This window comes from Neospora caninum, chromosome VIIb (genome assembly GCF_000208865.1).
Source record: "Neospora caninum Liverpool complete genome, chromosome VIIb".
Lineage (NCBI taxonomy): Eukaryota > Apicomplexa > Conoidasida > Eucoccidiorida > Sarcocystidae > Neospora > Neospora caninum.
Window position 1 is genome coordinate 3,586,342 of NC_018394.1, and position 14,598 is coordinate 3,600,939.

At 60.9% G+C, this 14,598-nt stretch overlaps 2 protein-coding genes across 2 annotated transcripts; one reads left to right on the forward strand and one right to left on the reverse strand.

Moving 5' to 3' along the window:
• Positions 1 to 1,326: 1,326 nt before the first annotated feature.
• NCLIV_028460 (hypothetical protein) lies at positions 1,327 to 5,729 on the forward strand (the record flags this gene model as incomplete). Its single annotated transcript, XM_003883040.1, has 6 exons — positions 1,327 to 2,787; positions 3,083 to 3,246; positions 3,843 to 3,855; positions 4,307 to 4,420; positions 4,778 to 5,361; positions 5,648 to 5,729. The coding sequence occupies 6 exons, from the start codon at positions 1,327 to 1,329 to the stop codon at positions 5,727 to 5,729; spliced, it is 2,418 nt and encodes an 805-aa protein (XP_003883089.1).
• A 602-nt stretch (positions 5,730 to 6,331) lies between these two features.
• On the reverse strand, positions 6,332 to 10,975 carry NCLIV_028470 (conserved hypothetical protein; the record flags this gene model as incomplete). Its single annotated transcript, XM_003883041.1, has 2 exons — positions 6,332 to 10,301; positions 10,752 to 10,975. The coding sequence occupies 2 exons, from the start codon at positions 10,973 to 10,975 to the stop codon at positions 6,332 to 6,334; spliced, it is 4,194 nt and encodes a 1,397-aa protein (XP_003883090.1).
• Positions 10,976 to 14,598: the final 3,623 nt, after the last annotated feature.

Here is a 14,598-nt window from a genome sequence, read left to right on the forward strand (position 1 = left end):
CATGCAAGCACACATGTAAACAGGGAGAGAGAGGGAGAGACAGACATATGTATATCTAGGTAGACAGATGGGGTTATGTGGACGTTCGGCACACACGTCGTTGTATCTGTCTTCTTCTGTGTCGTGAGCGGCCGTCGTTTCCTGCTTCACTGTCTCTTTCCTAGCGCTTATATCTCCAATGCGGCTGCCGTATATCTGCCTCAATCCAGAGGACCATCCCGCGATGGTGCACACCACAGAGGAGAGTAGTGTGTTTCTTCCCTCGCGTGCCGTCTCGCTCGTCTGCCTTCTTTGACGTTCTGCACCATTAAGGCGTATGGGGACTGCGCCACCATGGCGGCTCGATGGTGGGCTGCGTCGCCTTCGCTCATTCTCCTCCTCCTGTTCTCGCCTGTTACCTCTTCTCGCGACGCGTTCGCCGCTCCTGTCGCCCACGAGCTGTACCACAGCCCGTCCTCTCGACTGTCCCTGTCCCCTCGTGGCCGCCACAGATCCTGGCCAGGCCCCCCCGACCGCTGCGGGCGCTGCGCCTCCGACGGGGGCCTCGTCCTGTCTCTGGAGCCCACGGCGAGACCGTCCCTTCCGCTTCCTCCGCTGCCCGGGATCCGCGTCGGGGACTCGGCGCCTACGGCAGCGGTGTCGCCTCGCACCGGGGGGTTGCGGCGACCCGTCGACCGGCGCCGCCCCCCTCCAGCCGCCCTCCCGCGGGCGCCCAGGGCGGGGCGAAGCTCCCAGGCCACACACGCCCGCGGGGCATGCGCCGCGCGAAGGAAAGAGGCGCTTCCAGCGTTTCCGTGTTTGCCAGGGAGCGGCTCTGAGTCCGCGAACCGCCACCAGCAAACGCACGGAGTGAAAGAAGGCGGGCGACTCAGCAGGGAACGCAGAGATGTTTCTTCAAGACCAACGCATTTCTCGCCCTTGATTCGCGATTCTCGTCCACTGCTCCTTTCTCCGTCTGTCTCCCGTTGGGTTTCATCTCCAGAACGAAAGAAACTTCCACGTTTCCATTTCGTCGCCTTCTCTACTCGCACTGCCTACCCGCCTGTCCCCGCCTTCACGCTGCTGAGTGCGACGGCTCGTTTTCTCTGTTCCTGCGCTTACGTCTGGGCCCCGCGACGCCACGCCTCCGCGGCCTCTCCTCGGCGACGGAGGGGACATCCAGGATGCCTTTCTGCGTGCAGCTGTGTGACCTGCGTTTCGACGCGGCGCCGTTCCTTGTCCGACGCGTCTTCTCGCTCGCCTTCGCCAGCCTTGTTTGGCCCCTCCCCTTTCCCTGTTTCTGTCACGTCCGCCTGTCCGTCATCGCTAGGCCCTCGAGAGGGTGCAATGCGTGTCCGAGCCCTCTCACCTGTTCTGTGGTATCTCCCTGCTTTCGGGCCAACGCCGTGTTCCTCGCTCTCTGCGACCGCTCCGCCTCATGGTGCTGGGCCTCAGTGTCCGTCGCCTGTCCCACCGGCTTCTCCATCGCCTCGAGAGAAGCCGACAGTCTGTCTGTACATCCCGTGCACGCATGCAGCGCCATCCCAGTCCGCTTCTTCCGCTCCGTCACCGTCGTCTGTCTCCCCCCCTGGCAGCCCTACGCACAGCCCTCCAGCTGACCCCCCTGCGGCGGCGCCACCGGCCGTGCCGCCCAGCCGGTCGCGCTCGAACTTCCGTTTTTGTTCAGACAGCTGCCGGGAGGGGCTGTTGCTTGCTCTCCCTTCTGTCTCTCCAACCTCCCTGCCGGAATCTCTTAAGCACTTTCTAATCTCGTACACTTCGGCTTTCCCGGCGCGATCTCTTCCACTCCTTTACGTCGACGCCGTACAGGCGGCGTCTCCCGCGTCCGCGCACACCGAGGCGACCGCGGAACTGTCCGCCGAGCAACGCCAAACGTGTGCGGCTGCAGTCGGTCCGCTCGTGGGCACCGCAGATGGCCGCATCTCTGCGGCGTATACGCACTGCGACGACCGGCCGTCAGGGCTTCCCATTGTCTACACACCTTGCGTGGTGCCTCCCTCGTTCCCGCGCAACCATGCTCTTCAGCCTCAGAAACTCGGTCGGCTGTTTGCGCACTTGGCTCACCAGAGTGAACGGCGAGACGCGCGAGCACTCGACGAGGGCCGGAGAGAGCAGCGAAGCGAAGCGCCGGAAGCTGTCGAAACGGCGGACGCGAAACAGATCGCGCGGCGGGACCCGCGCGACTTGGCCGGACGCGCCTCTAGGAAGGGCGAACCCGAAGGCGACTTGCGGCACAGCTGCGCAGACGCCAGAGGGCTTCTCAGGGGAACGCGAACGCTGAGCGATCCACGCGACCCGACGACGCCCACCGGCGCAGGCACGGAAAAGAGCGGTCGGGCGACGGAGAGCGCAGACAAGAGCTGTACGGATGGACCACGTCGAGAAGGGCATGTTCCGGCCTCCAGCGCGCTCTCCGTGTCCTCTCCTCGCCATTGCCCCGGACACCCAGCGGCCGAAAACCGGTGCGGGCGAGACGGGCGTCGCACGTCCACGGCCCCGCAGACTCGGCGGCTCACGGACGCGCACGAGCCGGCACAGACCAACGTCCAGGCGGCCTCGCAAGCGCGGCGAGTGGCGCCAGCCCGACGCGCTCTGGGGACCTCTGTTGCCTCACGATTCTCGCTTTTCTCTCCGATTCAAGACGCCGACGTCACCTGCGCCTGGCTGCGTAGTGTACATACGGCCGACTACGTGCGCGCAGCCTCGGCAGCGGCTCTCAGCGAAGCGGAGGAACGCAAAATAGGTCTCCCAGTCACCAAAGGTTACGCATCCAAATCGCTTGCAGAGGTACGTTTCCGCGGCGACTCTATTTGCGTCTCTTCCGATCCCTGCGATTTGTCTTCCGCGCCTCCGTGCGCCCTTCCGGCCCTTACATCGACGCGTCCCGACTCCATCCACAGTCCGTCTGTCTTTTGGTCTGCTCCTCAATCTGTTGGGCTGTGCGGGCTATCGGCGCTTCTGGATCCCCTTCGCTGCTCGCTTGCTTGCCTGGGCCGCTACCTGCGCACGTTTCTCGGGCACCTTCCGCTTCCACACACACGTTTGCTGAGTTGCGTCTGACAAATCCACACGTGTCTCCCAGGTGACGTCGACTGTCCTGGGCACCTGGCTCGCCAGTCACTTTGGCATGGCATGCGTTGTCGGCGGCGGAACTCACCACGCGAAGAAGGCTCACGGAGGCAAATTCTGTGTCTTCAACGACGTCGCCGTCGCGGCTGCACTCGCACTCAAACAAGGGATTGCTGAGTAGGGCCCTCCGCCACGGGCGAGGAAAGCGCAAAACGCTGAACCGGACTCGAAGCCGCAGTCGGACGGTTTGGAGGATACTGTCGTCCGGGTACTCTTTCCTGGCAATGACAGATACGGGGCGGGACGGCACAAACGGCGGCCAGGGCCGAAACGAGAGCCGGTGACTAGCCCAACGGCTGAAGCGTCTGACGACGCGGAAAGAAAAGTGACCCACACGTGCCAGGATTCGAAACCGTTCTAGCGGGAGGCGGAGACAGCGGTATTGCGTTCTCGCGTCCCCAGTCGTCGCTGTTGATTTCCTGTGCGGCGCGCCCTTCAGTGTCGGCCACAAACGTGCAAACCCTCAAATTGCTGATCACTTGTGTGCCTACCGGTGCTGCCCACGGCGCCTTCAGGCCTCCGCCGTCGTTTCCCCTTTTCGCGTTTCTCTCTTTCTCGCTGCCTTGCCGCTTTCGGCGAGTTTCTCTTGCGCTTCCTGCCGGTTTCGCCACGTCACCCTCCCCTCCTATTTTGTGCATTCCTTTGCTTCGTCGGGCGGCTGTGTCCCCGATGGACTCCACCTGTCTTTGCTTCGGTTCCGGCTGTTTTGCCAGGGGGTATCATACCGTAAGTCGTCCTTTGGTTGTGTCTCACGCTTGTCTCGTCCCTTGTCTCTCGCGTTGCCCCGCGTCTGGCTTTGCAGCCGCATTCTCATTCTCGACCTCGATGTCCATCAAGGTGACGGAACAGCCGAGATCTTCGCGAACGAGCCGCGGGTGAAAACGGTGTCTATACACTGCGCGGACAACTTCCCCTTCCCCAAAGCCCAGTCAGTCGCGTCACTTAAAAAGACGCAGTCTCGCCACAAATGCGTCAAATCCCCCACCCCACCCCTTGCGGCACCCCACCTGGCGTGGTTGCTATCTAAAGCCGAACGAAGAATCAGTCATACCCATATGCGTACACCTACACGTGCATTGTGCGTGAAGATCTAAGTAACATCGTGGTGTGCGTCTGTGACAGCCGCCGTGGCTTCGTTCTCATTCGCTGTCTTTTGGTTCATCGGCTGCCTTCTCAGTGCAAATTCTGTTTCCTGATGCCCTCGACGGTCCCGGGAATGCGCAGGTCAGATGTCGACGTGGCGCTGCCAGCGGGTACCGGAGACGAAGTGTACTTACACCACATAAATGAGGTAGGCGGACATCCAAACGGGGAGAGCGCCTGGTCGCCACAGACGCAAAGATGAGTTTCAGCGTCCTCACAAACCCACGTTTCGTGGTCCTCCAGCTTTTATGACCTACTAAGACTAGCACACCTTACTGGTCTGGTGCAGTCTGACGGCAACAGGCACGCATGCGTAACCTGCTTCAGACCGTCCTCTATGTACATGCATTCCTAACCAAGATTCACACATACACCTTTCCGAACGCGTCGATGATGTGCACATATGTATATGCATATGAATTGCTCGAGGCACGCACATGCATGGAAGTGCGTGTGTACTTCAGCCGCCGGGGCCGGGTATGGACTGTCTACTTGCTTCGCGTAGGTTCTTCCTCGGATGCTCCGAGAGCATTGTCCGTCGCTTGTTTTCTACGTCGCGGGCGTGGATATCCACGAGCGCGACACTCTGGGCAACTTCCAAATTACCGACGCGGGCATCAAGAAACGGGAAGAGCTCGTGTTCTCCCACTGCCTCCGCTACAATCAAGAACTCATGCGGCGCGCAACGCAGAGCGAGGAACGTCCCCGCACGCCTGACGCGGCCGCAGAACGCGGCGCAAGTCCGTGCGAGCCCCCGGGCACGACGCCGCGGCCGAGTGGCGCTTTAGGCGTGACGATTCAGGGCCGAGACGGCCCCGCTGGCACGCACGGGCGCCGCACGACGTGGACGCAGCATCCAGACCGAGAGGCGTCTCTCGAGCAGGAAGTGGGAACGCTCACGCACGGGGTGAAGGCGGATTCCCTTCCGCACAACGGCCGGCCTGGAGACGCGACCCCCGGCCGCGCGGAGACGTCCAAAACGCCGGCGCATGCAGTCGCGCGCCGCCCCGTCGCTATCTGCTCCGTCGTCGCCGGTGGCTACAGCGACGACATCCAAACCACTGTCGAGAGCCACGCAATTCTTTTCGAGTGAGTCGAGACAACACGCGAGTCTGCCGGCGGCCCCCGTCCCAGGCCACACTCGATTCGCACCGGAGGGCGACGTCCTCGCTCTTTCTCCGTTCCGTTGCTTGATCGTGGTTCGCGGTTTCGCCTCGTCGTCTTGCCGCATGTATCATTCCCCGTGGCCATGCCGCGCGCCTCGCTCCCTCACCCTGTGTCCGACGTTCCCCCACGCGTTTTCCGCCTTGTCTCACGTTCCTGTCCCCTCCCCCCCCGCGTCGGTGTGGATTTGTGGTTTGTTGCGCCGCTTCAGGACTGCGGCGTATTTCTGGACGGAGCGCCGATTCCCGGACTTCTACACGCCCCCTTACAGGGCGCACTGCTGGCCGTATTAACGGTCTCGGCCGTTCGCGTCGATTCCTGCGGAGAATCCCCCCGGACGGTTACGCGCTGACTATTTATAGAGACCGAAGTCTTCTTGTCCTTCCACAAAGAAAAGCCCATCGCGTTTTGGCTTCCTCACGGAGCATGTCAAGTTTTCTTTTCCTTCGCGCAGCTGCGACCTCGCAGACGCGCCCGCCAGGCTCTCGCAGTGTCTAGTGGAGGACGTCCTTTGCTCTTCGCTCGCTTCCGTTGCTCGGTTCTCTTCCCGCTGTCTTTTCTGTTCAACGATATTCCTTTTCTGCTTCTGCTTTCTCGCCGCCCTTTCCTCTGCGACACCTGTTTGCATGGACTCGTCCTCTTCCTCGTTCTCTAGAGACAAAACCTCCGCTGTATCATCGGTTGCCTCCTCCAGTGAATCAACCTCTTAACCTGAACTTCTTTCCCCGCCCCGAGGAATGTTGTCGTGGTTTCGTGTCTTCGTTTTTAACGCCGTGCATGGGTTCGCACGAGCATCATTCTCCCCCTGCCGTTGCCGGCCGAGGACATGCGCCGACTTTCTCCTTGCTTCCCTGAGATTCGCCTTATGTGTCCGCGTCGTGGCGCCCGTGGTTTTCTAAGGCCCAGCGAGTCTGGTCTTTTGTTCCGTTTCCTTTTCAACTGGGAACTCTTTCGATTCGTCTTCGCCGTCGCTCCTTCCTTCGAGACACCACGAACCGCCTTCCCACTCTCCCCCGCTTCCGCTGTCGTCCTGCCTGCGTTCCTCGCCTTCGATGCCCTCGCTGGCCTCTCGGCTCGCCCGTCGTCGCCACCCGCCCTGGCGCTCCTGCGCATGTGCGTGCTCGCGTCCCATCGCGTCTCCCCGGCTCTCGCACGTCCACTCGTCATTTTCGTCTTCGCCCTCCGCTTCTCCCACCCCACAAAAAGCCTCCTCTGTCTGCCTGCCGCGCTGCCGCGCCAACCGTCCAAAGACGGGGGGGAAGACAGACTGGTCCTCCTCGTCTCCAGCACGGACCGAAGATGCCGAAGACGAGTTCCTTTGAATCGCGAAGTCGCCGACCCCGCCCCTGTCCCCTCCCCACGAGACGTCTCTCACTTCTGCTGTGGCGAGGTCGCCTTCTTCACCGCTTGCCACAGACACCCCCGGGCGACCTCCGAGGGTATCCAGCTGTCCCCCCCGAAGCTCGGGCCGCCTGGCACGCGACGCCCCTCCTTCGCCGTCCTTGGGAGACACGCCGCAACGCGCAAGATGACCGGAAAGCTCTGCAAACAGACTCCGCGCACCTGGCGCCGATTCGGCTTGTCGCCGTAGGCGGCGGGCGAGTTGGAGACTCTCGGGAGTCACCTCGCCGAGCCCGACGCCTGACAACAGACAGCCGTATGTTTCCGGGGCAGTGTCAGGTTCGTCGGGGCGCCTTGGCCTCTCATGGAGTGGAGACGCGCCCTCCTGACGGGCGAGCCACGCGCAGCTGTCAGCATCTCCCCACCTGACTGCATGCGCTTGGGTGAACGACGAATGCGAGTGATCGGCTCGCTGGCCGTCCGCCTCTTGTTCTTCTCCTTCGGGACCTTGGAGCTGTTCGCCTCCGTCGTCCGTGCTGGTTCCGTTCGCAGGTGGCCGCCATCCCACCCACTGCGTCTCCGGTGGATTGCGGAAGTCGAGCAACTCCTCTCGGTCGTCTTCCTCGCCTTCCTCCTCCCGCAGTTCGAGTCTCAGGCGGCGCGCTGCTTCGTCTTCGCTGTCTTCCGAACCGTCCCCCGCCCCTGGGGGCACGCCCCGGCCGCTCTCCGCCCCTCTCTCACTCTGGTCGGCAGGAGCTGCGGAAGGCGAGGCAGCCACGAGTTCCTTCACGAGGCGCCTTTGTCGGCGTTGCCGCTGGATGCGCGGATGCGACATGAAAACGCGCTTCAGCTCACCCATCGCCAAACGGCTTTTCGCTAACGCCGCCCCGTCGAGGTCGTCGTTGAAGAGAGGCACGGAGTCGAGTGCAGGCCTTTGTCGTTCTCCGTCTTCTTCACCTAGCCCTTTATAGATCTCGAGCAACTCCTGCGGCGGCGCCGGCAACGCCAGACGTCCCGTCGCGCCTTCCTGCTGCCGGTCTCGCTCCTGTCGCACCTTCTCGCCTTCGCCCTGGGGACACCTGTTCGCGGTGTCGTCTGTCTCCTCTCCACCGTCTTTCGACGACGCGTTCTCCACACCCTTCTTCCTGTCTCTCTCACGCCGTCTCCTGGCAAACAGATGCAGCGCCCGGTCACAACTCTGCCTGGCGAACATCAGTTGCTGCTGAGTCGCTTGAAGGACGTAGACCCACTCCGCATCCGCCAACTCGTCTGCCTCCTCCGCGGAACTGTCCACCCGCGTTTGCTTCCCGTTGCTTCTGTCTCCCATGGGCCCGAACGCAGCCGCTCTTCCCATCTTTGCGGCGTTTCGGTCGGGCGCGAGAAGCGCCGCAGCCTGGCGAGAGTCGCTCCCCCGGCACTTGGTGCACAGCTGCGTCTCGGCGAGGGACAAGGCCTGGCGCGCGCCGGGATCCTCCGCCCCGTCAGCTTCCCGCGCGGACGACGCGGGGCGAAACGACCTCGAGCACGCCGCATTCGGGCCGAGACGCAGAAGCGCCAGAGCGGCGGCGACGTGCTGATTAAGCCTGCCGAGTCCGAGGCGAATGTCGCCAGGCGACAGCAGAGTCGAAGAGTCCCGGAAAAGAGGAGACACGGGTGGCGGGTCCAGGCAGCACGGCACGACGGAGACGGGCGCTTCCCGAGCGGGGTTTGTGCGCCCGGCAGACGCGTCGCCTCGCCTCTCGCCGCGCGGTTTGCCGCATCCGTCAGCTGGACAATCAGGGGAGGAAGCGGGAACAGACGACGAAGCGGGCGGGAGAGACGGAAGCACAAGACGCGGCGCTCGAACGCCAGTGGCGGCGAGTCGCGTCCAATCGTAGAGAAGTGCACTTCTCAGGCGGCCGGTCGAGTTCTCCAGTTCGCGCTCTGCAATTCTAAGCGCGAAGAGAATGCCGACGAGCTGGACGACCGCCTGCCACGAGGCTACGGCGACACTCGCCAGACACTCGAGGGCCTGCAGCGTCCTCGCAGCCGCCGCAACGGCAGTGCGAACGAGGCGAGGGAGGCGCGAGACGGGGACGGTGGCTGAAGCAGGCAAACCGGGAGAGAGGAACGTCGCGCCTTCGAGTGTCGGGCACGCGGAGCGGCTGCCGTTGGTGATCGCACCAACGCCCGACGCACAGGACGCGAGAAGGGAACAGAACGGAACGGAACCGGCAGATGCAGCTGACGCAGAAACGGTCGAAGGCGCACCCTCGCGGGCGGCGCCGCTGGGTGGGATCGGCTCCCCTCGAGCTCTCGCGTTTTCCGGGAGCGTCTCGGGATTCGCGACGCTTTCAAGCGCGCCGTCGGTCCTGCCTCCCACCCCCGCCTCATTGTCTGTCGTGTCGCCGTCCCGCCGCCCTCCACCCATCGAACTCCCTTTGTTTCCCGTCGCCAACTGCTGTCCCGACACCCCCTCTCGGGCGTTGCGCGCGCCGTCCTTCTCGCGGGCTTCCAGGAGCTCCTCGAAAAGCGACGGAAGCGCTGCTGCCGGTCGCCCCGCCTCTGCGGCCGTCAGGGCGTCTGCGGAGACGTCGAACTTCACTTCTTTTCTTTTTGCGCTCCACCGGTTTGTTGCGGAGACTGCAGACGTGCCTCCCGCCCCTCCACTCGCAGGCGCGCGCGGCTGGCGAGCGTTCTGCCGCTTCCACACAGAAGGAAATGGAGTTGCAGACTCGTCGGCTGCGGAAGGAGGCAGTGGCGGCCGGCACCTGGTCTGCGAGAGGGGCGAGACGCCCACGAGCTCAGGGGTGGCGTCTGCCGCCTCACCTGCGGGCTTCCGACGGAGCACCATGTCTCGTTCTGCCTTCGCAGAGGACGAGGAAAGGGCTGTCGACTCGCTGTCAGACCAAGACGATAGAGACGCCGACGGCCCCGATATCGCGTCGGATATCAGCTGAAGGAGGCACGTTTGAAAGCCAGCACACAGGTCCCGTTCTGCTAGCCACACTTGCGAAGCGACGTCTTTCATATTTGCGAGAGAAAGCGTACAGTCCGACTCCTTGTCGGGGCCTGCACGAGGAGACAGAGAGGCCTTTCCGCACGCTTCTCCCCGGTGGGCGTGGCCATTTGACACAGTGCGAGCAGCGGGCGTCCCCGACGTGGCATCACCTGGGAGTTCGCCTGCGACGTCCGAGCGCATTTCGCGAAACAGATCTCGACAAGAGACTCCACGCAAAAGGATCTCCGTCGCCCGACGCAGGCCCCTGCCGGTGTCCAGGCCTGTCTCCACGAACGTGCGGCGCACCTCTGCCGTCAGCGCCGTCGCTGGAGACGACGGAACTCCTGACGCAGAGGACACGGCAGGGGAAGAAGGCTGAGAGGATGACACGTCAGAACACACAAACTTAGCAGACCCAGGCGAGCCTGAACCCGCCTTTCCTGAGCTCGAACCCCTCGCCGCGACGACCTCGGTGCCTACCGCGGCATCCACCAGCATCCAGTTGTCAACTGCTCGGTGTGTCACCGCTACCTCTTGCGTCCACCTGGAACAGTCGTGCACAGACAACTCAGTTCAGCAAATGTACATCAATATATATATATATATATGCGTATATACAGGTGAAGCTTCCCAGATACGCCTGTGCGGGTAAATTTGCGGCGTCGGCAGCGGTGTGACGCCGTCTCTCCGTCTCCAGAGGGTGGTGTGTGTGTGTGTGTGTGGCGGCAGCTGCGATGATTGGACACCGTGGAGAGTGAGGCATCGTGGCGAGAAGGGCGAAAGACAAAGAGAGTGAATGGCGAACGGATGCGTGAATCGCGAATCCTAGCTACCTGAAGCAGCTCACGCCCACAGGCAGACTCACGCTTCCCCGTATATGATCTATTGGTTCATATTTTCACATGTGTATCTATGCATGTGGTTATTATGGTCGCCTCCTCCTTAGGCCTACAAAATGTGTCCCTCCGCACCGCGCGAGAATCCCCTTCCTCACCTGAGAATCTCCTTGATGTACTTTTGTTCGAGCACAAGCAATGAAGCCGCTTTCTTCCATCTTCGAACCACAGCCTGCGTGCCCCATGCTCCGACCGCGAGAGGCGCCACGATTGCGGCACCGGCAGCAGCGAGGCAAAGAACAGCGCAGACCAACCCGGAAGTGAAGAGAGCGCCCCAGACGCTATCCGTCTGCAGTTCGCCCACGGCCGCTTCGACGCGCATGCGGTCTTTTCGGACAGGGGAACCCTCTCCATCACCCGAACCAAATAGACGAGACACAGAGGAAGACGCAAACGAAAGAGACGGCAGTTGCAGTAGGAGAACCACGAGTCCCACCCCAGCCACGGCGAGGCACGAGGCAAGTGCGAAAGTCCCTGAGGCACAGAAAACGCGCAAAGCAGCGTTTTGTGTTTCTTCTTCTCTCCCCGCCCTCGGCGCCAGCGGGAATGCTGGCACTGCGCCGCGCGTTGAACATCTGCGCTGTTGAGGTCGAGGGGACAAGGCCTTTTCTTGGGAGAGCGGCGGGGTGTCCCCCCTTCCCCGCGTTGACTCGGGCGCGGGAGCGCCTGGGCGAGGGAGACTCCCTCGCGGGAGGCCTCCAGAGCCTCGACCGTGCCCCTCGGAGCCGACGGACGAAGGCGAGTAGACAGAGGGCCTTTTCCCACATTTGGACGAACGGGGACGTTCGAAGGCAACGACGGACGGGAGATTGGGCAGGAAGAGCAGACGGTGTTCAAGAGCCACAGCTTGGCAAGTGCGAAGGAGAAGGAACAGTGAATCTACGACATCAGCGTGGAGGAAATGGAGCAGACGGGAGAACGGCAGACCAGAGAAAAGGCTGCAGGGGTTCTTCTCTCTGCTGTTTCGTGGTGCATTCTCTGGCTTCTCCGTCCCTCTCAGGATCCAGTGCCTCGTCCCAGACGGCGTTGAGTGAAGTGTACGGAAGTCATCGTCGCTAGTTGGGCGAGGAGACACTCCAGACGCGCCTGCAGAGAACGAAACGGAGCCGAGGTCTCCACGGCAGCCCCTCAAGGGCCCGAAAAGAGACGACCGCATCGTGAGCGGAGGGAGGTGAAGCAAACGAGGGAAGAGTACAGGGGGGGAAAGAAGACAGCGGGGGTGCGTGCACCAGCTGGGCATATGCGCACGAGAGGCGGCGAGTTCGTGAACAGTCACGGGATGTAAGCCATGTCGCAAACGCATCTACCCCTCATACATTTCGCACCGGCCCAGGCTATGTGAGGCCGTCGTGAGTGATCACACAAACACAAACAACACAAACACGGATGCATATTAAAGTCCATGGTGCCATTGACACGTGTACAAGATATGCTCGTATGACAGGAAAACCGCTTTACATCAATGTGCAGTCCGTATGCATGTATATGTCGACGGATCTGCAGCGAAGAAAGATACGGAGGCCCGCGCCGACGTGTATTGTGGCACCGTTCCGAGCGCGTATAAATGCAGATCCGGGAACGCTAGCGGAACGGCGTCCACTGTTTTGGAAAAAGGCAAACACCTGTACAAAAAAGGGGAGACGCGCCGTCAGACGAAACAGGAAATTCAGAAAAGGGAAGAGAAAGAAAGGAGCTTTTTTCAGAGGAAGGAATGACCCCTCTCCTCCTTGTCTTCTGATTCACCGACAGGAAACTCTCGTCTTTGTTTCGTCCGGTGTCGGGCTACGCAGCAGGCAGCTTTGCCGCTTAGAGTCGGCTTTTCGAGCATGTGTTTGTCGTCCTTTCCGGAGAGCAAGAACGCGGCGTTTCCCCCCCTGTTCCTAGCCTTTTTTCCCTCTCGTCTTTCCTCGCTCCGAGGCCCGCGGTCACCGCGCACACCGGGCGCCTGCAGAAAGCTCACCGGCAGATTTCCCCGCTGTCCGGAGGGGGTCTGCGGTCGATTTGCTCGCTGTGAATGCACACTTTTGTGCGCGGACCGAGAAAAATTACCGGCAAACTCTCCCAGCTCGCCTAGTATACCCCGTTTCTCCAGGACAACAAAAAGGTTCGCTTTCTTGTGTCAAGTGGCTTTTGCCTACGAAAACCTGAGGAAATGGGTGTCCCTACATTTTGTGCGATGGACGGACTCCGGGCCACACGAAAACGGGCGGACGAACAGCTCCGGTAGTAGTGTCTCAGATTCAGGTTCTCTTGTCATTTCCACAAACACATGGATACCTTTACAAGCGCATATATCGCCGGGTGAGCTCCGGCATTCGCGGGATAGTGGTACCCTCCTGTGGCGCCGGCCGGAAGCGGCGGAAGACATCGGCCTAGGACGCAGGTTCTGAGCGTAGGCGAAGCAGCAAAAAAATTGACGGGCAGCGAAGTGCAGTCTACGTCTCGGGGAGTAGAAGTCGAGTCACCAGGAAACAGGATTTTGTAGTAGCAGCGGAATCCGCCCTTTACAGGGATAGGCGCTTCAAAGCAGGCGACGGTGAGGCGAAGACGGAACACGTTTTAACGAGAACGAGACGATTCCACTAGCTTTCAACTCCGTCCTCCGGTAGTGCGTAGTTGAGAGTTTCATTCACACTGTTCTGACGGTTCCGATCGTATTGCGGAGAGGCAGACGGGTTGATGTACTTTATGCATCTCTCAGTTTGGTCGTCTGTGCAGATAATATTTCTTCCGTTTTCGCACCTCGTTGCCTTCCTGCGGCCGGGTATACAGTCTCTGTCTCTTCTTTTTTCGTCACTGCTGATCCAGGGGCAACTACATCATCCCCCCGCTGCCCGGACGGTTGTCGGCACATAGTCTAGTCATCTGAATATGCCCCAACTACGAAGCGAGTGCAAGTTTCCATACCCAAGCACGGTTCCCTGCAGGAACGGTCAGACCTGAGACGCCTGCATAACTTTTCTCCTCTGTACACCTGTGGGCACCCGCCTTGCCTGAGCTCACCTTCACCTGCCTCTTTCCTTTTCTCGGAATGCCCAACATCAAGCAACCGAACGCCAACCCCTCTCTACGCGACTGGATTCCTCGTTGGGGGTTTACTTGATACCGTCGGGAGTCCTAAAGGCCCTCGAGCGCCACATCACGCGCGGCAACTGCACTGAGACTATGGATCCGTAGATGAAGAACGCAAATGAGGTGGTTTGTGTTTGCGGCTTTCAACTTCGAGACCGAAGAGAGCTGCAGTCCCCTCTATACGCGAAAAAATGGATGGACCTCCTGAACCAAACGAAGAAAACTGGTGCATACGTGCGCAGGGACTTCAACTCGGGAGCGGGAATGCCCATGAATCTTTCTATAGATGCACATTCTTTTGTCATTCGCTTGGGTATATGCAAGCACATTTTGAATCCAGAAAAACGTGCACCTTCTGTGTATAGGCCGTTGGTCGTCTGAGGGAGGATAGATCCCCCAGCTGTCACACTGTCCTCCGGAGTTGTACGCCCAGTGAGGCGATGTGCTGCAGGATCTAATGCAAGGAATCATAGTCGTCCCGTAGATGCGTTCTTCCTCCACATGAGGAGGCCTTCGCATCCCGTCTAGTCTCCTGTCAGATTGAACGGCAAGGAGCGAAACGGACAACGGATGCTTTAGACATACACGACAGCCTCGCTTCCCGTTCGCTCGACATTCGTAGCTGAATCGTGTTCACTGGGGGTTAAAAGTGAACTGAAGCGGAGGAAGAAAGTTGCATCCATGCCCACGGTCCCCCATCCTCTTGCCAAACTGCGTATTTCCTTTTCTGTCGAGCTTGGCTCGGAGGTTGGAAAACAATCGTACCCTCCGGCGCGGAGTCGGATCCTTCGTGTCGCGGTTCGTGTTCGTGGTGTCTTGGACGGTGGACCAGGAGAAGCGAACCCTTTGGAACCTGATATCCACAAAAGCGTT